At 37.2% G+C, this 24,969-nt stretch overlaps 1 protein-coding gene across 3 annotated transcripts; it reads right to left on the bottom strand.

The window, feature by feature from the left end:
* Positions 1-1,903: 1,903 nt before the first annotated feature.
* On the bottom strand, positions 1,904-24,667 carry LOC128859624 (phosphatidylinositol 4-kinase beta). Of its 3 annotated transcripts, XM_054096571.1 has the most exons (13): positions 23,747-24,667; positions 22,092-22,141; positions 18,810-18,921; positions 12,902-13,244; positions 12,626-12,814; positions 7,675-9,551; positions 6,844-7,612; positions 6,549-6,667; positions 6,341-6,478; positions 5,989-6,263; positions 5,831-5,919; positions 2,670-2,834; positions 1,904-2,591 (listed from the first exon to the last, which is right to left on the bottom strand). In XM_054096571.1, exons 3-13 carry the CDS (start codon positions 18,915-18,917, stop codon positions 2,404-2,406), a joined length of 4,260 nt encoding a protein of 1,419 aa, XP_053952546.1. In that variant the 5' UTR covers positions 18,918-18,921; positions 22,092-22,141; positions 23,747-24,667; the 3' UTR covers positions 1,904-2,403. The 3 variants fall into 3 exon arrangements, with proteins under 3 accessions (XP_053952546.1, XP_053952547.1, XP_053952548.1); XM_054096572.1 differs by lacking the exon at positions 22,092-22,141 and having other exon boundaries at positions 24,430-24,667; XM_054096573.1 differs by lacking the exon at positions 22,092-22,141 and having other exon boundaries at positions 24,566-24,662.
* Between the last annotated feature and the right edge of the window lie 302 nt (positions 24,668-24,969).

The following is a 24,969-nucleotide window of genomic DNA, read 5'->3' as shown; positions in this document are numbered from 1 at the left end:
GTCGCTGTTAGTCGGTATTCAATAGTTTAATTTTTGGAAAATTTTCGAGTCAAAAAGTAAAAAAAAAAGAATACAAATTTAAATTAATGAGAAATCTATTAAAATAGCTCCTCCTCCTATTTGTGGTGTACGTCTTGATGTTGTTCCACAAATGGAGGCACCTACAGTTTCAAGCCGACTCCGAACGGCAGATAATTTTTATGAGGAGCTTTTTCATGGCAGAAATACACTCGGAGGTTTGCCATTGCCTGCCGAGGGGCAACCGCTATTAGAAAAATATTTTTCTTAATTTTTGTGTTTCACCAAGATTCGAACCGACGTTCTCTCTGTGAATTCCGAATGGTAATCACGCACCAACCCATTCGGCTACGGCGGCCGCTCAAATAAAGCGCTTGTAAATGTTGGAATTTTGACTTTAGAGCATATCGTTTTTTTTGCTTTCTTCGAAAATTATTAAGAAAAAACTTTCTTCGCCAAAATTATTAAGAAAAAACATTCAGGCTTAATTAACAAAGCCCGGTGTATATCAAATTGTATCTGCATGCCACCATTTATTAATAATAATATTAGACTGACGCGTACTTCATTGAAATACATTTGCTGAATTCCAAATATCGCATTACAAGACTGCATTAAAATAATATAAGCCACTTTTCACATGTCATACGCGCGCAGGGCAACTTTAAAGAAATTTTAGACCGAAAAAATGTTAAATGATAAATTGTTCGCATTGGCTGAGGCCACAGTCCTTGACTGCATATAAAGCAGAATCGTTCCAGCGGAATTCCAAGTGGAATTCAGTTACGCATTTCTTTGTATTCAATAGGTTTTAAAATTTTCAAACAATCATAACTCCTTTACGCTTAAACTTGGAGCAAACTAAATTTAGTAACCTTATTTTCTATTCATTTTGAATATATTTTTAAGAAAGTAGAAATAATTATTCTGCAAAATAAAAACTTTAAATTATTTCATACTAATATTTTAGCATTTAGGAATTTTAAAGTAATATATTTCAGCGTATTTTAATTAGGTATATTTGCAAATATACTGAGTGTTTAATCATAATTTTTTCACTCCACAAAACATATAAAATTTGTTCTTTCATACACTTCGTATGCCTTTCTTCGCTACTCCGCTTATGCCGAAAACTGTGCACACAAAAAAGAAAAATAATTTACAAAATAGTATTTATTATTTATTATCGTATGTTGTAACATTTGTACATACATATTTACATATGTACTTACTAGAAAAGAAGAAATCCTAACTAGAGTAAAATTACAAATTTATTCACTTCACATTAAGCGCTGCTGGAAATGTATTACATTTTTTTAGTTACTAATTTTTTCCCCCACATAGCCCACTTAGTGGCTTACGAGTACACAAACATTCTACATCTATGTTCTGCAAATATCCAAACTGTGCTCTGTTATGCGCGGTAAAATATAATCACGTGCATTTACACACAATACTCACTCCCATTTAGGCAATACACAACAATACATTCAATATAAACATGGTAGTACACTAAAAACTAATTGTATTATTTATATAGCTTTAAATATTTCCTATATGTATATGTGAATCTGAGAAAAATCAAAAAGAAAACAGCGCAGTTGTGTTCAGTAGTAAAGAAACAACTGTAAGTGCTGGAAATTCGCACAGTCGCTTTGCATTTATCCATCGTGGGCGTATGCAATAGCACTTATAATCTTTCTGTATTCACATATTAGCTAAAAAAACTACAGTCAGTCAATCAGTCAGTTAATTTGTCAGTCAAAAGGATCTACATACACATACAGTAAGAACTCGATAAAAGCAACTTTTAAAATAAGCCTTTTCTTGATTCTTGCAACTCTTAAAAACAAATCTTTATGAACTTTGTATTCTAATTCTGAGGATGCTGCAATAAATCGCACACGAAAAATTAATTTTCTAATACAAAAGTAAAATTTTTGTTTAAAAACAGAGTTTTCATCAATACATTTTTTGGTCGATTCTTTCTTCGTTAGTTGTAACAACCTCAATAAATGCAATGCCTCTATTTCTACTCAATTAGTTGCGATTACCAAGTTCGTACTATATTTTCTTTTGTTTTTCAATTACAAATAACTATCAACACAAATTACGCATAATACACAGACGAAATTAGACAACAACAAACACTTCAACAGGTATAGCAGCACCGGCTTAGATATTGGTGTCGCCGCCATCCTCGTCATTGTCGACTGCCACACACACACATACAATTCGCTTAGTTGGCATACATTTATGTGGTTTTTATGTGGTATTTATGAATGTAGGTTTATATTTTTCGCTCGCTTCAATTGTCGTACTGTTGGTGTGCAGCAATTTTGTTTACACAGTCGTCTTGCTTTAAATTTTCATAAAAAACCTTTCTCACAATATACCATTCGTGTAGTACTGATAGCCATCGTATAACTTTGTTGAGAGGCTCTTTAGCGAATCCTGTACAAGTTGTTCGACTTTGCGTTCCATTTCCTGTTCGGTCAAATTCATATGGAATCGTTTTCGGAGATTCTGTACGGTGCCAGAGCAACCATTCTTGAAGCAGGGCAATTGCGCATCTGAAATAAATGAAGGAAGAGAAAAGAGTTGCAATAAGTGAACTATATAGCATAGGAAAGTACTTTTATTCTACTCACTGCTACGCATTATTTCCACAAAATTTATAATTCGATCCATATGCTTGCGTGCAGACATCATGCCGACAAGCAATAGACGATTGAACTCTTTCCAAAGCTCCGAACTAGTGCCACCCATTACATCAACGAATTCGGGTGTCAGTTTGAAAGGTGACTGCTCGAAACCTAAAAATGAAAAATAATATAAAATGTAGGATTTTTTTTTGTTTTTAGTTCTACAATCAATCCTGTCATAATTCTTATATTTAAAAAATTTGCTGATTGTCAACTGATAGATTGCAAATAAAATTTATTCATAATAAAAAACAAAAAACAAAAAAAAAGTTCTACAAATAGAAAAAAAAACTTAAAATCAAATATTAGGTGGTTCTGCGACCCAATACGGTATCAAATGCGACAGTAAGGATTTCATTCTGCTAAGCCGATCGTCGCAAATGCTGATAAAATTATAGGAAACCTCGAGTTGAACTGGCGTATGATCACATATTCCACGGTTTGTTACACAAATAGGTGGACCTACAGTTTCAAGCCGACTCCGAAAGTCAGCTTGAGAAGCTTTTTCATGGCAGAATGTACGTGGAGGTTTACCATTGCCTGCCGAGGAGCGGCCGCTATTAGAAAACACTTCTTCTATTATTTGGGGTTTCATGCCCGGAGATTCGAACCTGTGTGCTTCCAAATGGCAATCACGCACAAAGCCATTCGACTACGGCAGCTGCCATTACAAAATAATCAATTTTAAAGTAGAAAGGCAAAATTTGAAACTTGAGAAAAATCATTTGTAAATTTTTGCTCACAAAATTCTCAAGGGAGAACGTAAAATAATAATACAAAACATAAATATTGTTGGAATAAATTTTGTTTTTAATTATAATTTGACAGATAATTTCATGGCGTTTATTTTTTGATTATGTTATCCGGCATATGCCCACCGCGACTACGAGTTACATAGACCATTCGATCAATATAGTTTTTGACCTCTTTTTTCAATAAATCTAAATGAGCCCAATAAGCAAAAATGCGACGCAAGCGATGGTCATTTGGGTTGAATCCTTGCTCGAGCTGTATTTTATAGGCACGCAAGCGAAGATCTTTACGTAAAATGTTTCACGTAGTCGTGGGGCAAAGCTCAACAACTTGAGAACGATGATGAATCGACATTTCGGCGTCTTCTTTTACACTTCGCTCTATGATTTGCACTTCGCGTACAGATTTATAAATTTATTTTTACTTATTTTTTATTTATTTACTTTTCTTATTTTAATTCAAAGTAAATTTCCACAATTGGGAGCGTTGTTCTGGCGTTAAACGATTCATGATGACTTGCCAAACCTTACTGAACAGAAATGGCAATACAGTTTGCCATTCTCAGTCTGCATTCAGGACCGGGATCCTTTGAAAGTGAATACTTCCAAACTCATTTTTGACAGTCTTGATTCAGAACTGCAAAAAACATGCCTAGCATTTTAAACAATTTCAAGACAATTATTCAATTGTGAAAAAGTCCTTGAAAAAATAAATAAATCTGCTCGCGAAGCTCATGGTGCTCTGGTGGCATCGGCCCCTATTTCATTTGAAATGAGGAAGGAGCTTGTTGTTGTAGTAGCAGTAATAGAAGCCCTGTCAGTGTAGAGTATATCACCGGTCATCTGCGTCTGGCTCATCTAAAGGTAGGCCCAGGAAACTTGCTGTTTCGACAGGTTGGGACCAGAGGGAGAGGGGTGTTAGATAAGTGGGTTTTAAAATGCATGTGAAAAGGTTGTTAGAGTCGTGCGGAGTGCCTTCACATGCCGGACATATGTTTGGTATTTCCGGGTGAATTCTGGATAAATAGGAGTTAAACCTGCTACAATATCTAGAACGGAATTGTGCCAGTGTTACGCGAGTTTCACGGAGAAGCTGGAGCTCTTTATCTGCAATGGGTGGTGGTTGGACTCCGATTACAACATTCTCTGGACGGGAGCTTATGAAGGTGGTGGTAACAGTCTCCCTGTAAATGTCGTTTAATGTCTGTCTAAACACTGTCTGGCCCAGTAGGGGTCTGTTTGTTTTGTCCTGGATCTCGTCGGCGTAGTGTAGTAGGTGTCTCCTGACGTGCCTGGGAGGCGTCTGTGGCTCAATCAGGTGTCTGCAAGAGTGAAACATACGGTAGCACCCGAACAGGAGCTCCTTGCTGAGCAGTTTGTTATGCTCCTTAAAAGGTAGCATGTTGGCCTCGTTGTGAAGGTGTTGTATTGAGGGCATCAGGAGGCAGACCGTCGCTGTCCGAATGGCAGTGTTTTGGCATGTCTGAAGCTTTATCCACTGCGTGCTACTGGTTCCAGGCGACCAGACAGGCGCAGCATAGTTTAGAGCCGGCCGGTCAATTGCCTTAAATGTCGATAGCAACAATTCTTTGTCTTTGTCTCAAGTGCTGCCGGCAAGCGATTTGAAGAGGACCTTGTTGCGATTTTGGACTTTAGTGGCAATTGCGGTTGTGTGCGCTGAAAAGGAGAACAAACTGTTAAAGGTTACACCCAAAATTTTGGGATTGTTTACCGTCGGGACTGGTGTATCATCAACTTTATCTTGAGGGGCAGTTTGACCTCCTTTGTCCAGGTGGTAAAGAGGGTCGCCGTGGGCTTAGTGGGGGAAAGTTGAAGATTTCTGGAGCGAAGGAATGATGAGGAAGGAGCTGCCGGCGACCGCTTAGAGCCGTCTAAGTGAGTTTTTGTTTACAAAAATTAATCAAATAAACATCGACATTTGGTTCCAAAAAAATGGCGCACCTTGCCTTACAGCGCACTTAACAATCGATTTGCATTATTGCATTATTCAAGCCACTATTGACGCCATACGGCCAGATTTATTAGAAATAGTAGTCAAAAATTGGACTGATCAAATGGACCATAGCCGCGGCGGAAATACGCCGGTTATTATATTGAAAAAAATAAATGCCATTTAATTATCTACCAGATTATACAATAATAATTTAAAATAATTCATTCCAGCAATATTTCTGTTTCTTATAATCATTTTAAGTTCTCAAGCTCTTAAAAAAACACCCGATAGATACTCGTCGCAATCTCTATGCTTTTTACACATTTTCACACTTTTGATTCAAACGAAATGTCAAATTTTTAAATTTTTTTTGCAGAATGTGAGGCTTCCGATATACTTACCTAAATTCTTCGGCGATATGCTGAGTATAAAACCAAAGTCAATATGTATAATGTGCCCATCTGAATGCAGTAAAATATTGCCATTGTGCCTGTGGAGAGTCGGAAGTAAAATGTATAACTCTTCGTTTGGTACAAATGCGCCTTCCACAATCACTTACCGATCTTTCACTTGCAATAAATATGAAATCAGACAGTAGGCTGCACAACTTTGCACAAAATTCTTCTGTGCGGCACAGAATCGTTCACCCTCTAATGAGCCATATTCATCGATAAAGTAATCGCGTAACGACTTATTAGAATTCTTTTTGATTTGATGCAATGATACAGTATTAAGGATTGGCTCGATCAGACCACTGTCATTCGATAAGCAAACAATTTTGTACGGTCGCACCCAGAGATCCACATGTTCCTCTTGCCAAATGATTTTGAACATCTAAAAGTGGATTCGATCAATTTAAAAATGACTCAAGCACATTTTTCCATAGCAATATGAATCAGTGAATAACCAACCTGTAGCAGTTGTGTGGCCATAAGTTCTTGGCGTAAATCGTCGCCACATTTCACGATAACTGACAACAAACGCCAGTTTGAAAGGTGTCCATAAGGCGATGATTCACGTATCTGTTGCTCTTTTTCATGCCAAGGCTCCTGTGAATTTAAATTTGAAGGGTTTTAATCAATACCGGATGAATAAATTTATAATAAACTGTGTATATACCTTCAAAGCTGCCGCTGATGGATCTTCTGGATCATTGTTGAAGGATTTCGTGTTTTCGCAGGTTAAGTTATTACAGTGACGAGTGCGTACATCGCCGATATTGAATAGCACAGGTATACCTGGAAAGGATATAAAAATTTGAATAAATGTTATTCAAAGCCACATGGGGTAAAAGTCATTTTGATGCTAACTAAAAAAGAATAAAGGTTTAAAAGAGTGGACAAAACTGCTTAGCAAACTAATCTACTTGCGAATAATCTTTTTTACCTCTCCCTCTTTTTTCTCTTTTACATACCTTGATCCCTTGAGTCACATGAGTCTAGCGACATTTGCGATATGGCATCTCGTTCACTCAATTTCCGCAAATGCAAATATTGTGCTGTGATCTCATCGTCTTCTTGCGACCAAACATCATCTTCGGTTAAATGTAGGCCACCAAATGAGAGTCCCATTGTATGCGCACTGCACACATGGCCGCCATCACCGCCAGCAGTAGCAGACGTTTGAGCATCGGACGCCACGGACGATGACTCTGACAAAAGTTTCTCCTTTTTAAGACGGCAATTGGGGCCAGTGGCGATGGCAGCGCCACCATGTGAACTACAACTGGACGTGCGACTACAGCTCACGTGGTTGTGATTGTGCTGATGCAATTGATGGTGATGGCTACAAGTGCCTTCTAGGTGTTCTTCACTCTTCGTGTGCCGCAGTGATGGCATCATTTTCGGAATAAGCGGCGATGAGTATATATCGGGCACCTCAAGCACCTCGACGTAAATGATGTACGGCGTTTTGTCCTTTGAGTTGAGCACCGCAGTCTTTTCCTCTGTTATGCGCACTACATGGTGTGGAATATCTGAATATACCGGCAGCCAAACTCGTGCCGGCAGATTCTTATTGATCAGGTTCAAAAACATTCGTAGCGCTGAGGTTTTTTCCGCCTTAGACGGCAGGGATGTGATATTTTTGCCAACGTTGATGAGTGCTTTCATGAACTCCTTCTCGGGCGCAGTTTTCGGTGCATTGCATGAGCACACGGTCTTCTGACCAAGAAGACCATTAACCTGAGAAATTGTGGAAATGGTATTTTAAAAGTAAATTAGATTTCATGTCAAATTTCACTTACCTGTCCTCGTACACTGTCGAAGCAGGTGCACCCATTATCGAATGCCCTTCCAGACGTCAGATCACCCAGACACAATTTAGCTGGCGTTAATGGTAATGTTTGCGTTGTATATGGCGGCTGTTGGTAGTGACGATTTGATATGCTTAGTGCGATTGATGAAGGGTGGCGGCGTGAATCGCTTAACAAAAGTGTGGCGTCAGATTGTGAACGATGATGTGTCTTTTTTGTTAATGCTGAAACAGCTGCGGCAGCCACAGCTCCGCGCCCAGCCGGTGGAATATCTTTACCGTCGGATTTACTCAATATTTTACGCTCCTTTTTTGAAAAGATCTCCTTCATAAGTGCTAGCTGTGATTTACGAGACCCGTTGCCCAACGAATCGAATTGATAATTATAGGCCTCTAGCAGCCAAAGGCATTTCAATGAAAAGTCAACCGACTTGCGACAGCGGATTGTCAAATACGGATCGAGAACCTCCGCCAATTCATCCATTTGAATATACATAACGATTAGTTGTGGTATATAGAGATCCACTTCTTGATCGGGAAAACTGAAAATCTTATTGCCGATAAAACTGAGCACACCTGGTTCTTTCGAATAAAATAGATAGTGGATAGCAAAATGTATATTGAAGACGGGAGATTCGAAAAATCTCAGCAGTCCACTGGGACCTTTTTCAGTCTTTTGCAAGTTGTCGTTGTTGGCCGGACGCTCCTTAATGAAGCACTTTACCACACCTGGCACTTTTAATTTATTTAGCGAAGAGATGGAAGAAGATTTTGCAATCGAAGTTGAGAAGGAGGAAGCTCCGAGACCGGGTAGTGGAAGATTAAGTGTTTTCTCTATGCCATCCGTGGCAAAACTGGCTTTCTTCTCGGAAACTTCAGTATTGGATGAAGCTGATGTCGGAAATTTTAGCTCAACCTGCGTTGATTCGGCCGAAGGTGTGGCAACCGGTGTATTGGAAGCAGATTGTTGTGCAGATGCGGCGGCTGCGGCAGCTGCTGCAGCAGCAGCGGCAGCCTTCTTACTCGAATTCGACGTGATTAGACTAAAAAATTCCTTTTTCTTGGAAATATCTGTGGGCGATTTTACTTGGTCCGGTGCGGTACTACTACCACCATTGCTGCCAGCGTTCTCATCATTCTTATTCTTTGCGGCATTCTTCTTCTCGTGATTTTCTATGATACTTTGTGCGGTACGGAAAATGGCATTCTTGGTGGCACCAAAGAAACTTTTAAAAAGTACATCATTCTTTGCGGTTTCGTTTGCACTTCCCGCCTCCGAGTTTTTCTGTGCCTTAGCCGTCTGCGTTGGCTGTGGTGTTGTGGCTGCTGTCGATGGCATTGAAGTCGACGGTGTTGATGTCGATGGTGTGTTTGGTTGTGTTGCCGTTGGTGTTGATGAGTCAACTGTATCTGCAGTCGGTGTGGACAAATCGGCATCTAAAGCCGTAGGTGTGCCACTACTGGAACGTTCCAAATTTAACGCGGCCTGCGACATATTCAATTCTCGATAACGCATACGTTCAGACAGCTGTTCTGCTGCCTTAGCATCGATATCTGTGTCACTACCATCACCATAGCCACCGATTATATCTGCGTCGGCAAGCGCCCTCGGTGTCTGTTTACTTTGGTTATGTTGCTTTTGCATTTGTTTTTGCTTGCGAGATGGGCGTAGCGTACGACAGTCTGTATCAGCCGATTGATAGAAAATCAAATCCGATTGAAGCATACCATACTCCTCATCCATAGAGGTCGTCTCGAGCATATCAATGCATTCTTCTTCAGCATCCATTTCACCCGAGTCCAGCGATTCGTGAGAGTGACGTATGCGGTTGAGAGATATTTGATCCGAGTCAGAACCGCAAATTATGCCTGTTTGTAGTGCGGGGAAATGAAGTTAATTAATCAGTGTCGTTTTCGCTTAAACTTTTGTTATGACAGACAGTTTGTCAAACAAATGTATGTTATTAAAATAAAATAAAAAATTCAATCTAGTGACTATTTTTTAAAAGAAGGGTTTCAATTAAATTTCAATTTACTACGGACCCAATGCACCCAAAAGATCAGAATATTATAAAATAAAATAAAAATTTAATAAATAAGTACAATATCAACAATAATCAAAAAAAAAATTTAGTTAAGATGGAGTAATTCTCATATTTAAATATAACGTTACCTCCTCAGACGAAGGTCAAGAAAATAATATCTTTCACTACAATAAATTTCAAATTTACTAAAAATATATCTTTAACTTCAAAAGTGCTCTTCTGCCGAACTAAAAAATCAAATTAATCACTATTGCTTTTGTGAATATTGTATCCATAATACCTATCTATTGACCCAGACCTTGTAAGAAAGGCCCGAAAGGTCTGGTTAGAGGCAAAATTAAAATACTTTTAGAGATGCTTATGATTGACTGCTAGACTCCGACTGGCCTGATGCTTCGAACTTTACAACTTTTCAGTTCTGAGTAAAAAGTTTGAAATTTTTTTGATCGATGTGGAAATAGAATTCAAAGCTCAGAATTTGATAGGAGAATATCTTTTATTAGAAGCCTGCCAAGCTGGTCTATGATAATGGAGTGATCCATATTATATCTTATATCCGCCACACCATTAACAGCTTTCCACAAACATTGCGGAGAGTTTCCATGAGCATCTTGGATAACTTCAGAGAAGTCTATCCATCCGCTACACTCGCAATCACTTGGCTTATATATTATGTATTAGCCCACCAAAGAAGGTTAATTCAATTCAGGTCTAACTATTACCTGGACCTCCTACGATAAGCCTAGCATTCAGAATTTAAGGTCTTCCAGGCTTCTGTCAGATCTTCACCTAATTTAGAGAAGTTCGAATTCTCAAATCTAAGATATTCATGGATCTGTGGATCTTAAGAGGAGATTGGCATGAAGCGGGTGATGTGTGCTGCAGCAGTCTTTAGCACAATCACATGACGTCGTGTGATCGGCGCCATATCATTGAATTGGTTATATATGTGCATAAATATACATACATATATAGTTGGAGCATATATACTTCGTTAGTTGCTTGGCTGAAAGAAGCACAATTTTATGCCAACTCCGAATGGCAAATGGTTTCATGGCAGAAACATTCTCGGAGGTTTGTCATTGTCTAACGAGGGACTACCGCCATTATCTTTTCCATCATTTGGTGTTTCATGCCCATAGTGGGTTGTGAACATGGGCTCTACAAGACAGTAGTCACATATCGTCCCCTTCGGATACGGCGGCCGCCCATGCAGCATAGTGTGAGTTGAGGGCCCATCCACCTCTAGAGATGTTTTGCTTTGGGTATGCATTGAAACAGATCTGAACTGTGATTGCCGTTGCTGGCAGGTTTCCCATTAAGGTATGACAGATTCATATCACATATTTTTGAAAAGCTTCAGTTGCCAACGGCAGAATGATTATGTTCAAATGAAATGTTAAATTTCACACACACTGGCGAGTGAATGGTGTTTTTTATATTTACAATATTTTTCGAATTAATTTTTTTTCTTTAACCAAAATAATATAAGTCAAACTTTCAGACTTTATACAACATTTAGAAAATTTCAATATATATCTATCTAAATTCTAAATATTTTAATCTGAATTTTTTTCTCATGCACGGCTCATGAAAATTTAAAAAAATAAGTGCAAGTTCTAAGCGGCTAAAAAGTGGCGTTGATTTTAAATAATTATTTTTACGAACGGCTTTTGCAATTTTTTTCATCAAACTCATATGTATTTATTAAAAAAAGGTCTTCAAATTACCATCTCATTAGAAAGTTATTATAATAAACTTTAGAAAGTTGGAGAAATTGTATGTCATTAGTCATTTCGAAGTAATTTTTTAAATTCGTCCCGCCGCACACATTTTAGTCAAACTTAATTTGGGGCGGACGGGCAGAAATTTACTTTTAACATATAAATTAGTCTCAACGTCGGTTTTCTTCCGATCTCAGTAGCATTTGTGTTGGATATAAATGAGGTGAGTTTTATTAAGTGTGGCACAACCCACTTTGGAAAATGTTTGCCTCATTGTATTTCTCATTTTTTTTTCTCATACAAAACAAAGTACAGACTCGAAATCTTTGATATAGAAGAAAAAGTTTAGCTCTGTCGACAAAAAAAAAAATTTACAAAAATCAACGGTATCGCGTAGTCACTGGAAACTTGCATTTTGTTTTACTAAAATTCAAAGGGCTATAAGACTGGGTTGGTGCGTGATTACCATTCGGAATTCACAGAGAGGTCGTTGGTTCGAATCTCGGTGAAAGCAAAATTAATAAAAACATTTTTCTAATAGCGGTCGCCCCTCGGCAGGCAATGGCAAACCTCCGAGTGTGTTTCTGCCATGAAAAAGCTCCTCATAAAAATATCTGCCGTTCGGAGTCGGCTTGAAACTGTAGGTCCCTCCATTTGTGGAACAACATCAAGACGCACACCACAAATAGGAGGAGGAGCTCGGCCAAACACCTAACAGAAGTGTACGCGCCAATTATTATTTTTTTTTATTTATTTATAAGACTGCGTAACCAGCAACCAGCAAAATTTTAAAAACTCTGATTAAAAAGTTTAAAGTTTTGATAAATTTTTGGAAAATTTTGTACAAAATTTGGAACTACGCGTAATGCGGTTTTATTGTGGTATGAACTATATTTTTATAAAAAAAAATAGCGGTTAGCTTATATTAATTTTCAACGGGGTGTATATGAGAAGAAATCATAGGCGTACGAATTGAAAGAGGGTAGCGCAGCTGCATATATATTTCTATCTAACTCGATTCCATTATTTCGTTACATATAACCGCTATGTGAACAAAGTTATTTATATAAAATCATAGTGCAGAGGTGCATGTGGGTATACAAATCTCCGTTGATATACTAACTAATCACGTAAGCGCATTTATTAAAAAAGCGGAAATTGCCTATCTACTCACCTGAATCATCAGAGCCGAGACTGGTGAGATCCTCACGTTTCTTACTACTACTGCTGCCGTTGCTATTATTGCTGCTGGTGTTGTTATTGTTATTGATGTTGCTCGATGCTGCACCTGCAATCGCCGCTCCACAACGTGTGGTTGCCTCACTCGATTTGGGACGTACACGCAATGTTGGGCAGGACTCAACTGCAGAAAAAGTAACAGGATGGATATAATTGAAAAATAAGCACACTAATGAGAATGGCACTAAGTACGTAAGTTAACTCTACTTACCAATCACATTGGCACCACCATAACTACTGCTGTTGATGTTGTTAATGTTAATGTTATTGCTGCTGTTGTTTGCCGTGGGTTCTGTGGTCATAGCTGCAATTGGGTCAGCCGTCGTTGAGTTCATTAAACCACCTGTTATGGTTGATACTCTAGATGGGGTGGCTAATGAAGAGGATGGCGGTGAATGTGTTAATGATGACGTCAACGCCGGTGTTGTTGTTGTGGTAAGGGCGGCTGTTACATTGGCAGCAGTCGTGACGATTTTCGAGCACATAGTCGTGCCCAGAATGGATGGTGTGCAGAACGTATTTTCGCTCTCTGAATTAGGCGAGGAGACTTCAACCTGCAAAGAGGCGATTGGTAGGAGGGAAACGATAGATAAAATTAATGGCAATCAATTTTAGTGACACATTAAAGTAGTATTAATAAAGTATAAAACTAAAATGCTGTGAAAGCAGTAAATTTCTTTGGTTAGATTTGGCCAGACGGTGTATGACGTAGGTTTATGTATGCGTACATGACGTTGAAGTGAAACAATTCGGTTGCTAATAGAATTTCCACGACCACTTACTGAAAGATATTGCGATATAATAAACAAATTTAATTTTTAAGACTTCTTCAGTAAATACTAACTAACTGACACTTTACATTGCTAATTTTTTCGCTAATTTATAACAAGAACAATATTCTGTTTGAATAAAAATTATTTTTTCATACACCGGGCACCTTAATTAAGTCGATATATGCATATTTTTGCATTGCCACATAATCAAGCTCATACTTGTGTTACTCAACGAATAGCTGTGTATAAACAGAAACAGAAACAAAAAATAAAAATATAAAAAAATACAAATAAAAATAATAAATAAACACAACCTGAAGCCATACAAATTCTACGAAGAAAAAATATGTAAAAATAAAGGAAAACATAAAAAGAACGCGCACCACACAAATGGTATGCACGTAGGTGCATTTCAATACCAATAATTAATCTCTTTTACTTCGAATTGAAAATTGCATTGAACTTTGCACTTGTTTACTTTATAACAAATTAAATAAGATTGCTGTAGCAGTAAGAGTCCTAAACACTTTATTTTTAATTATGTTGGAGGAGTTCCGACTGTCAGATGTAAAGGGTTTTTGAATAAGATGCGAGGATGATGAAGAGGATGTTTATTTCATTTATGGATGTTTATTTCATTATAAAGAGGAAGGTAGACCGTTAATAGTGGAAAATAACATCAGACAAATGACCACCACGACCGCGGGCTGTTGGTGTAGACCTTCTCTTTCACGTGGCCCTAAAGAAAAAAGTCACAAGGTGTTAAATCACAAGATCTTGGTAGCCAATTGTGATCACCTCTTCGAGAGATAACACGGTCCGGAAAATTTTCCAGTAAAGATCGTTGCTTGTGTGGTACGTAGCGCCGACTTGTTGAATATAAACGTTGTCCAGATCAATACCATCCAATTTCGGCCAAAAAATTGTTAATCATCTCTCGATAGCGCAATCCAATCATTCATAACACTTGTTATTGGAAAACCCTTTAGATATTCGAGTGCACCAAAGTAAGGAAGCTGCTCTCTTCAGCTTTGTGGGTGTTTTTAATTCTTTTATAAATCAAAAATTTCATCGCTTAGTAATAATAAGAAGACTGCGGATTTAATCTTTATTTCGAAAACGAAAAGAAATTCTTGCAGTATTTCTATTATCATACAGTTTTTCAGACCATACCAATAGAGGTTTTTCTCCTGTGTTTGAAAGGCCCTGCCCCATGGAACTTAGACAAGAGACTGCCTAATTATTCTTAGGTTTAAGCGAGCTTTCAAAAACATAAATGAAAAATTCAAATTTTTTAGGTTTCTAACCCAATTTTGTCAGTTATGGTTATGTATGGAATATGAGGCGAAAATGAGTAGCACAGTTCGTGATGAAAATTCATTCCTTGTGGAATATCTTCAGTGCGTGTTCGAACAATTATGGAATGAGTTGATTTGGATTTGTGTTTGGTGCTCAAACTTATGTTGAATTAAAACAAATAAATACCAAATAAAACAGCGTCAGAGACAGAGAAAATTCACTACTGCAGCAGACGAAAACGAGGTTCACATGAGGAAAAATTTTATTAATGCCACTCCTAATTTATTTTGGCAGATTCATGACAACTCTGTCATTTGCATAAGGAACAAATTACGAGATATTGTGTTTCTTTTGAGGTTTTTTTTCACATATTAGGAATCATTTGGATATTTACAAGGCCATTATTCTGCTCTTAACTCATAAATACCCATTGACGTCTTAAGTTGCCAGTTGAGTTGCCGCTCTTCTTTACGCTTTGACAGTGAAGTGAATGGAAAATTAAGAAAAACGGGAACACGATAACTGAGAAAAAATATGCTTTGTTCCTTGCCATTTTTTTTCCAAAAACTCTTGAACAAAGTATGCTTCCATACTCTCAAAGCCCATTTGTTAAATTTTTAGCATTGAAACTCGAAAAAAGTTCTGGACAATAATAAGTTAATTAATAGTGAATTATGTATTTTATTTTGTTTATGTTTAGCGGCTGCTGTAGTCGAGAAACAGCGCTCCGAATGCATTTCTAATATTATATGTTGCACCACAAATTTTTCAAAAATTTTCTTTCGTCGTAATTTCTTTATTTTTGGATTCATTACTTGTATCAAAAGAGAGCAATTTTGCCTCATTTAAATTCAAAATATACATCACGGTTTTCCTTTTTTTCGTTAGAAATTTACCTTGGGCAAAGAGTAAATAAAATTTTTGCCAAGTTTCATTGAAATATATCAATTTTCGCCCGAGTTAGTGTGCGCACGGACGGACAGATGGACGAAGAGACATGGCTAAATCGACTCCTCTGATCATTCTGAGCATTTTGGCTTCGGGTATTTTTTAAGAACCTAAACATTTAATACGAAACACAAATATTGTTAGAATGGGGTTTTTTTTTTAATTATAATCTATTGGATAATTTCATGACATTTATTTTTTGAATATGATATCCGGAATGTGTCCGTCGCGGCTACGAGTTACATCGTCGATTTGATCAGGCAAAGTGGTTCACAATGCCACTAAGTGTATTAGTACAAACAAAAATATGCTTAAAAGAAAGTTCGAAAAGTGCTTGGACGAAAGACTACAATTCAGCAGTACAAGATCAGCGTTAAGAAAAGCAAGGGTGACCCTTTAAGTCCACTCGAGCGATAGCGCTGGAGATAAATGAGGAAGATTGCCTGAATATATCAAGCAGACTTGAGCGACTATGCCTAATGAAAATAAATTGTATGGGCGAGCCAGCAGAAAAAAAACAGTTACTGTGGAAAAAAATATCAAAGCAAGTTTGTCTTCCGCAAAAATATTTTTTACGAAGGCAACTTGGGAACTTGGTCTTGATGGGATAGCTTTAGTTCATCATGAAAAAAGCCAAGAGTTCAATGCCCGGTACACAACAAAAACCGTAAATCATGGTGGGGTTAACTTGAAAGTTCGGGGATCATTTTCTTCGAATGGAGTTGGCCCAATAGTGAGAATAAATGGTAACATGGATAAGTTCGCATATTTTGATATTCTCTAAAGACAATGGAGCCAATTCCTTAGACTTCTCGCCACTAAACTAGTTATTTATACATAATAACGACCCCAAGCAGCGTACAACAAAAGTGGTGAAAAATTGGCTTTCCAAAGGGGAAATCGCAGTTCACGAGTCTCCAGAATAAAAACCCGACCTTAATCCCATTGAAAATCTGTAGGACGCTATTAAGGCTAAGGTGGTGCAAAAAAAAAAAAAAAATCTAAATGTCAATGAACTAAAGCAAAAGGAGTACAGGGAAAATATCAAAAGTTAATAGGAAGTTTACCTTGCAGCTGTGAAGCAGTTTTACAAAATAATGAAAATAATGGATACTCAACAAATTACTAATCAGGTGACTAATTAACCCTTTGCACTCGACGCCTTTTTCGCTTGCGCGAGCCAAGCCGAGACGAGACGATTTCGGACAAATTAGGTAAACATTTTACAGGCACTTTAAACAAATTCATAAACTAACTAATAATACGTTCACATATGCATTAATCACCTATAAATCCACCAATTTAATCTACCCGTTCACATATGGCAGATTACCTGCAAAATCTACCATCAGCTGTCAAAACTGCTTTGAGAGGTTTTTCTTCATAGTAATTATTTTGGTGGAATAGTTCGGTGTTTTTGCTTTCTTTAATTATTATTAACGATATGAAGAAAAGACAAGAAGAAGGAACAGCTAATTTAATTTCGCAATTGGCTGCTAATAATAAACAGTTGGAGGAAATCCGTATGCGAAGTTTACTGAGGTGCAAAAAATTATGGCAGTAATACGCATGGGAAATTCTATATTACATTTTATAATAAGTAAAAGGAGGACAACACGTTTATGGACACACGCTTTTTGTAAAATGAATCCCTAATTAATAATATTTAACAAAAATTTTATTCGAATTATGTTTAAAGACCTGTTTTCTTTGCCGGCATCCATTTCATTTAGTTTTTATTTTGATGTTCCTCCTTACATTCGTAATAATAATTATCGATAACACAGAAAACACAGGGTTGTATGTCAATAAGTATCGTTATTATCTAGGATTATTTTATAATCTCAGATTTTGGGAGAGAAATTCTGTATGGGAAATCGCGCTTTTTAATCACGGATTTTTAGTAAAGCGCGAAAAAGTAGATCATCTACTGATATGAACGTATTATAACTGAGATTAACTGAGCTGAGCTAAGAACATAGGGACGTAGCAGCGCCGCTTGATTTAAGACTTCAAATCACTTGCAGTGCTGCTCGAGTTGATAGTTGAAATCGACTTGGCGCTCGAGTGCAATGGGTTAATAACAAAATTTACCTTGTTTGGGCAATCTGATAATTTAATATAGATCAGCGAGTTCTTCGCCACTAAAAATCAAAGCAACTTGAAATTTAGAATAGTGCAATACAAGATTGCGCCAATCCTAAGGCCGTTACGTCGGCACAGAAACAAAAAAAACGAAAAGAAGAGGAAAAATAAATATAATAAGGGGGGAAAACTGCATTTGGGGCTTCATTATCATTCGCGCTTTCATAATTTTGCACACAGCATTTAATTTTTATTAATTAGCTTAATTTACAAATTAAAATATATCCTGACTGATTCATACAATCATAAAATGGTTGGTTTATTTTCTGTGCTGATATCAATTAAACAGTTGATTCTGTCAAATTCGCCGCCAAGAACGAAGTAGCGATGGCGCCACCTTTTATTCTCTACAGCGTTAACTAGCCATTCTAGGTACAGCTTTTGCTTAGTTGTTGACAAGAATGCAGTTCACTTAGTTCCGACTTTGCAGACGTTAAACAGTAAAAGATATAACAATTTTCTTTCTAATAGCCCTCTTTCCAGGCAGGCATGGTGAATTCTATAATGAAACAGCTTTTCAAAGGAATCATTCACTTTTAACAATAGAAACTAACTATATACCGCTTTGCTGATTTTTGCAAAGCAAAACTATACACTAAATTGTGAAACTTTATACTTTTTATTAACAAATATTAAATTAATGAAGATCATTTTACTCCCCTCAAAAACGCGAGTTTGCCATTGTACTTTTAAGCGTTCTTTTACGAGTGCGTAGGAGTTGTTATACAGATTCTATTTTCTACCATTCTTATTTTTTTATTTTTACTTTATCATTTGCTCCCTCTTCTGTCGTTGCAATTTGAAGTATCTCCTAGAACTTAAATGGTTGCATGGCACTAGCGCCTACACAGAGCTCAAACTGTTTCCTGTGAGACAGGTTTATGTTCACTCAACCGGCGAAGTAATTGTGTTTGACATTTTAAGTTTATATTTTTTTTTTTTTTTTCAACTTACCTCCGGTATACGCTGCAAGGCGCTGTCCAGACTGCGATTGCGGTGATGTTGTGTTAAATTGATACGAGTGTTGGTAACCTGTGAGACGGGTGGCAATAAGATGCCCATTGACCTGTATGTATAGAGAGCAGAGAGAGAGAGAGCTGGTTAAATTACGATTAAAGCAATTCCAGTTAAAAAATTCGTAGTTGAATAAAGTGAAATTGGATGTATAGAAGTAGAAAATAAAGAAAGGCCCTCAAATAATTGTATAAATTTTCCAAAACACTTTATTTTCATCACGATAGCATCAATACCTAGTGCATAGGAATAATTTATAAGGCAAAAAACCATCCAACAGTGGCTAAAAGACAATGTTCCTGAGCTCACAGCCGTAGAAGATTGACCGTCTAGATCTGGATCCATTGGACTACACTTTGTGGAAGAATTGGAAAACATGACCTGTTGAAGACCTCACTGAAATTTGGAGAGTCTCAAACAGTTCGAGCAGCAACGTCAATATTCCTGGAAACCGTGCGTGCTGTGCTGCAATGGCTGAATAGCCTAATCGTTTGAAGGCTTGTGTAAAAGCAAATGGTGACCATTTCGAATGAAAACTAAACATTAAATAAAACTAAATTCATTAAAAAAAGGATTATATAAGTAATTTCATATCTAGAACGGACTTAACTTGTAACAGAACTTATGGCAGGATTAAGTATAATCTCTAACCCCACGAAGAAGAAATGACTCTGCTCTGCTAGCCTCGCAACTCCGGCTCACATGCAGAAAGTCAATTCCTTCTCTTTCTTCTTCTAAAATGCTGGAGGACTTTCTTTTCTCGAAAAAAATTTCGCCTCATTATGAGATAACTTTACGAAACTGTTTCCATACGCAGATTCCACCAAACCCGTCCTTCCCTTATCACAGATCAGTCAGAAATTATCCAGGGCACAACTCAGCAAATGAAGAACATCATAAAGGCCGATTTTAGCCCTTTAAAGTTGACGACATCCTTGTGAATATTACAAAATGCTTTGAGTGTTATCCGGAAGTCAAGAAAACGAGTAAAGAGTGTCGGATGCGCAAAATTATACACAAACTTTGTTTCCAAAAGCTAAAAGTGAAGACAATGACGACTTGATTTTACGGAACCAAAGACATTGCCCAATCATTTACTGTAAAAGTAACATAATCCCAAAAACCAAAATGTCGAAAAAAACAGCTTCAAAGTTTTGAATTTACTATGCCTCCCTAAGAAAAAGCAAATACGTGTTTTTATCTAATAGGATAATTAATTCAAAAGTGCTTTTCGTCATGTCTTGAATTATCACACTCTTGAAGCAAATAACTTGAAGCTATGACTCTTGATGCAATGACACTCTGAAACACGCATATCGCCGGGCTAAAATGATTAATATACAATTCTATATCGGCATTTTGAAGTTTTTGTTGTTGTAATGGTTTACCAAGCCTTAACGGTAGACCCAGGAAGCATGCTGTCACCCCATCTCCAAAGCGAAAAGGGTGTCGAATGGACAGGTTTAAGGAGGCACGTGAATAGGTGGTTTGCGTTTTACAGGGTAACAGCACATACCGATTGATTCTGAGTTAATAGGAATCTAACCTGTTAGAAAATCTGGATAGTCGCTATCTTTGATGAAAATATTATGCAGAATAAATTAGAGTTTGTGGCAAATAAATACGATAATTCACCAACCGACACACAAAAAATTCTATCTATTCTGGTACTTAAAATCGAATTTCAACTGCCAACCACACGTCATATTTGCCTGATGCCACAGCATGCATCTGCATGGAAGTATAAGCCGGTTTCAACTGGGTCGTAACATAACTTTTTATGAGGATACACCTTTTAAACAGGGGTTAAATTACGTTCCGGATATGCGAATATGCGGCTGATGCATGGGCTTGGTACTAAGAGAAGCCGAGACTTTCTTGAGTACATATTTTAAAGTAGAGATTAGAAGCGAAGAGCTAAGACTAAGAAATATAAGCTGGCACCAAACTATATGCCTAAGTAAGGCTACTACGTCCTCTTAGGGAGGATGCAATACAAAAGAGATTTAGGCATCTAGGTACGGTACACTAGACAGGGCAGACGAAGAGTTCCAACTTTCCCGTGAGTCCCGCGTAACCTTGACACAATTACGTTCTGGATACTGTAGCAGGTTAAACTCCTACCTATCCAGAATGGAGCCCAACATATTAAACATATGGTCGGCATGTGAAGGCATCCCGCACGACACTAACCACCATTTCACATGCCCCATGAAACCCACTCAACTAACAGCCCTCTTCCTCTGGACCCAGCCTGTCGAAGCAACAAGTTTCCTGGGCCTACCGTTCGATGAGCTAGACGAAGACGACCGGCGATTTACCTTACACTGACAGGGCAAAGTTACTGCTACAATAACAACAACAAGATTTATTTATTTTAGGCAACTCATAAGCTTCCCTAGAGACAAACGGAGAACGGCGCAGCCATCTATATGGGCTAGGTCCAAAACGGGGTTTTTGCAATCAAAGATCCAATACATCGAAAAAAAAGTAGATATTTCGGCTTGATACGGCATATACGCTTAGTCCAACAAAGCTCTATCATAGGTTTACTGGGGGAACTGGGTTTAAATTAGACATTGTGTTGAGTAGAGGGCATTAAAGGTCTTCATGCTTCCAATTATTCTATAACTCGAAAATCTATAAGGTACAACACTTTGCACGAGATTAAGGTACAAAAAGGTTACACAAAATTCGACAAATTGTGCCATGATTGGGCTAACTTTGAACTGATGTTGTCATATTTTCGGTACTTCGACCGATATGTTATCTCACTGGTCCAGGAGCATTCAATAGGGAATACATTTATACGAAGTTATACTCTGTAACACACGCAGCCAATAGAGTGGGCCGATTATTACATCCGAAAATTGGAGTAAGCACATTTGGAACTACCGACTTATAGTTCAACTAGTAATTTTTAGTGATTTTCAAACGTAAAAATGTAAACCTTGAATGACGTTTTAGCATTGTTAGATATTAAAAAAAACATTAAGGGTGCGCTTGTATTTCAATACAAAATTTGTATGTCCGCACTTATTAAACCAAAACATCAGATGAAGTACACACACATGTACAAGTATGCAGTATACCATATTGATATTAATCAACCAATAAAAACTCAATCATTCATACGCACATATGTATGTATGTGTATATGTGTGTAAGTGCTAACGCACACATATTTTTATTTCACTTAAAACAGTCGAAAAAAAATCGTACCTTTAAAAATCAATAGCGCAGTAGGTTAAAGCGTAACATATGTACATATACAGTGAAATTCCTTATAACCGGACACTCACCGTCGCAGTGTTTTTGTCCGGCTATGGGAGATGTCCGCTTATAAGGGATGAAGTCACAAAATATATACCACACATATAAATTGTAAAGTAAAGAATATTTGCATACTTTAGTATTGCATATAAATACATATATGTACATATATCGATTAAGTACATTGTACAAGTCTTTACATTTCAATACTAGTGTTTTAAAACTAAGCTTCTATACAAAGTTTTAAAATTTTGGATTATACCTTGATCAAGGGGTTGGCTAACTGCCGTTGTATTTGGCGGCAAGAAAATAATTTTTATGTTGGTTAAGTTTAATTCCTTTGATTGAGAAGCCGTGTTACCTAAAAACAAGATAATTTTTCGATTCTGGGCTTTCATTCTTCGATTGAACTGCTGCAGCCCTTCACTCATTACTTCTCGAGTCATCCATGCTTTTTTATTAGACTTCCAATCCACTAGCAGTTTTGCGATTAGAACATGTTTAAAAAATCGAGGACGGGCTGCTTTACCTATAACCAAAAGCAGCTCCTTATCTCCAGCCATGTTAGCACAGAACAAAATTGTGAGTCTTTCCTTTGATAGTGTACCGCCCACGCATTTTTCGGATTTAAGAGCGAGGGTTTTGTCAGATAAGGCACGAAAAAAAAGCCCACTTTCGTCTGCGTTCTAAATGTCTTGAGGCTTGTAACCGGTCAACAGAGATGGCAGTTTTGTCCTAAACTGTTCGACAGCATCCTGGTTTACATCTGCAGCTTCACCAGATACGCATTTGAAAGCAACACTATTCCTTATTCGCCATTTGTTTAACCATCAATCTGAAGCATTAAAATTAGGTACACCCAGTTTGCCTGCAATTTCCAATGCCTTTGCTTTCAAAATGGGACCAGAAATCGGAATGTTTTGACTTCTAGCTTTAGCGAACCAATTAAAACACATCTTGTCTGTTTCAGAGCCGCCTTCTTTAAGAAAGCTTCGCTTTTGATGAACATTAACTCCAGACTCCCATTTAGAACGAATTTTTTCTTTATTTTTATTGATTTCAGCAGCTAGTGTTTTGCCAATATTGAACCTTTCAAAGCAAAGGAAACGTGTACCTACCATTAAATTTTTGGGCTCACTGTACTTTACCTTTTTGCAATTCCACGTACTGATAATTTATCTTTTTCGAAAACATTAATAATTTCCATTTTTTCTTTAATAGAAAGTACCTCCTTTTTCGGCGCCATATTATTACGAACTTTGAGCGCAACCATTCGCATGCAACTGACTTAACAAACTGAATGGAAAACTACTCTTAATTTAAAACACAGGACTTGAATGTGTGCATACATGTTAAAAGGGGAATCACCTATTATAATGAACAACAAAGCTTGCTTGTGATATTTTTGAATTTTGTCCGTTTATGAGAAATTTTTTTATGAAAATGGTTTGAAATACTTTGTCCGCGTCCGGTTATTAGAGTGTCCGTTTATTAGGATGATATTTGTATGAAAAAATGAATGAAAAACCTGTGTACCCAAAATTTGTCCGGTTATTGGAGCTGTCCGGTTATAAGGACTGTCCGTAATGGGGAATTTCACTGTATATGCATTTACTGTTATAATTACATTTTGCACACAATTTCTATTGGTAAATATGTTTTTTAAAACAATATGCCAAACTTGTTAAGCGGCTTGAAAAGACCACTCCAATTTTTCATATTCCTTCTACAAACACTGCTACATACATATGTACATACATGTACTGTTATGTATATTATACTCGTACACTTGTTTATTATTTTCTTGTCGGTATTTATCACAACTGCTGAAAATTATTAAAAAAAATTAGTTTTATTTTGCTAATCACTGCCTTTGCTTGCTCCCTCTAGTTGCTGTTTCTAGTAACTCCACACTTTTTCTTGTTTTTATTTGTTTTGTTTTATTTTATACTTATTTTCTTTGGTAACCGAAACGCAATATGGTAGCCACGATTGTAGAAAAAATCCCATTTGCAAAGTTTGCGAACAATATATTGCATTCGAAGCACATAGCATAGATATATGAACGCGTATGTATGTGTTTAATTATTTTATGATTTTGGATAATTTCACGCAAGCAGCACGCAGTAGTAAAATAATTTGAATTCAATGAGAAATCAATTTTTAGCCACGCGTGAAATGAGTTGATGGCCAAATTGAGCAAAAACCACAAACAAATTTTACACTGCATAGAGTTCTACTAGCCATTGCGAGTAGCGAAAAAATCAGCTGATTAACACAAACTCACACAAGTGCTTATGCCACTGCTAAATTGGTTTTTTCAGCCACATTTTTCTTTTCAAGACTTGCAAGATTAATAATCTTGTATTAATGTTATGTGTTTGTTTCTTTCTAGTTTAATCACAATAAAAAACAACTATTACTTTCGCTCGATTCGTTTTCTTCTTTTTTTTTGTTTTTTGCTGGTTCGTTTGCTTTAAAAAAACATACTTGGAGGTTTCACGTTTGCTGACTAACTAAATACGGCGCCTGAGTATTTGGCGGCATATACATAAGCATATGATTGAGCAGGAATACCGCCAATAACGAGAGCTCAGACATACAAGAGACAATGGAGCGAACGAAATGAGAATATGCGAATGAGAGCAAATATTTTTACCGTGCTCATGAGCGTATACGAGAGAAAACGAGTACTAAAAAGATTGGCTAGTGGGCTGTCGGGTAAGAAGACTGAGGGGGTGGGGGATGGATGACAGAAATAGATGCAAACAGTTGGGAGTAATTGAAACGAAACACAGGAGGAAAAAAAAAAAATACACACAACACA

This window comes from Anastrepha ludens, chromosome 4 (assembly GCF_028408465.1).
Source record: "Anastrepha ludens isolate Willacy chromosome 4, idAnaLude1.1, whole genome shotgun sequence".
NCBI lineage: Eukaryota > Metazoa > Arthropoda > Insecta > Diptera > Tephritidae > Anastrepha > Anastrepha ludens.
The sequence above is the reverse complement of the archived record's forward strand: the minus strand, read 5'-3'. Positions and strand labels throughout refer to the sequence as shown.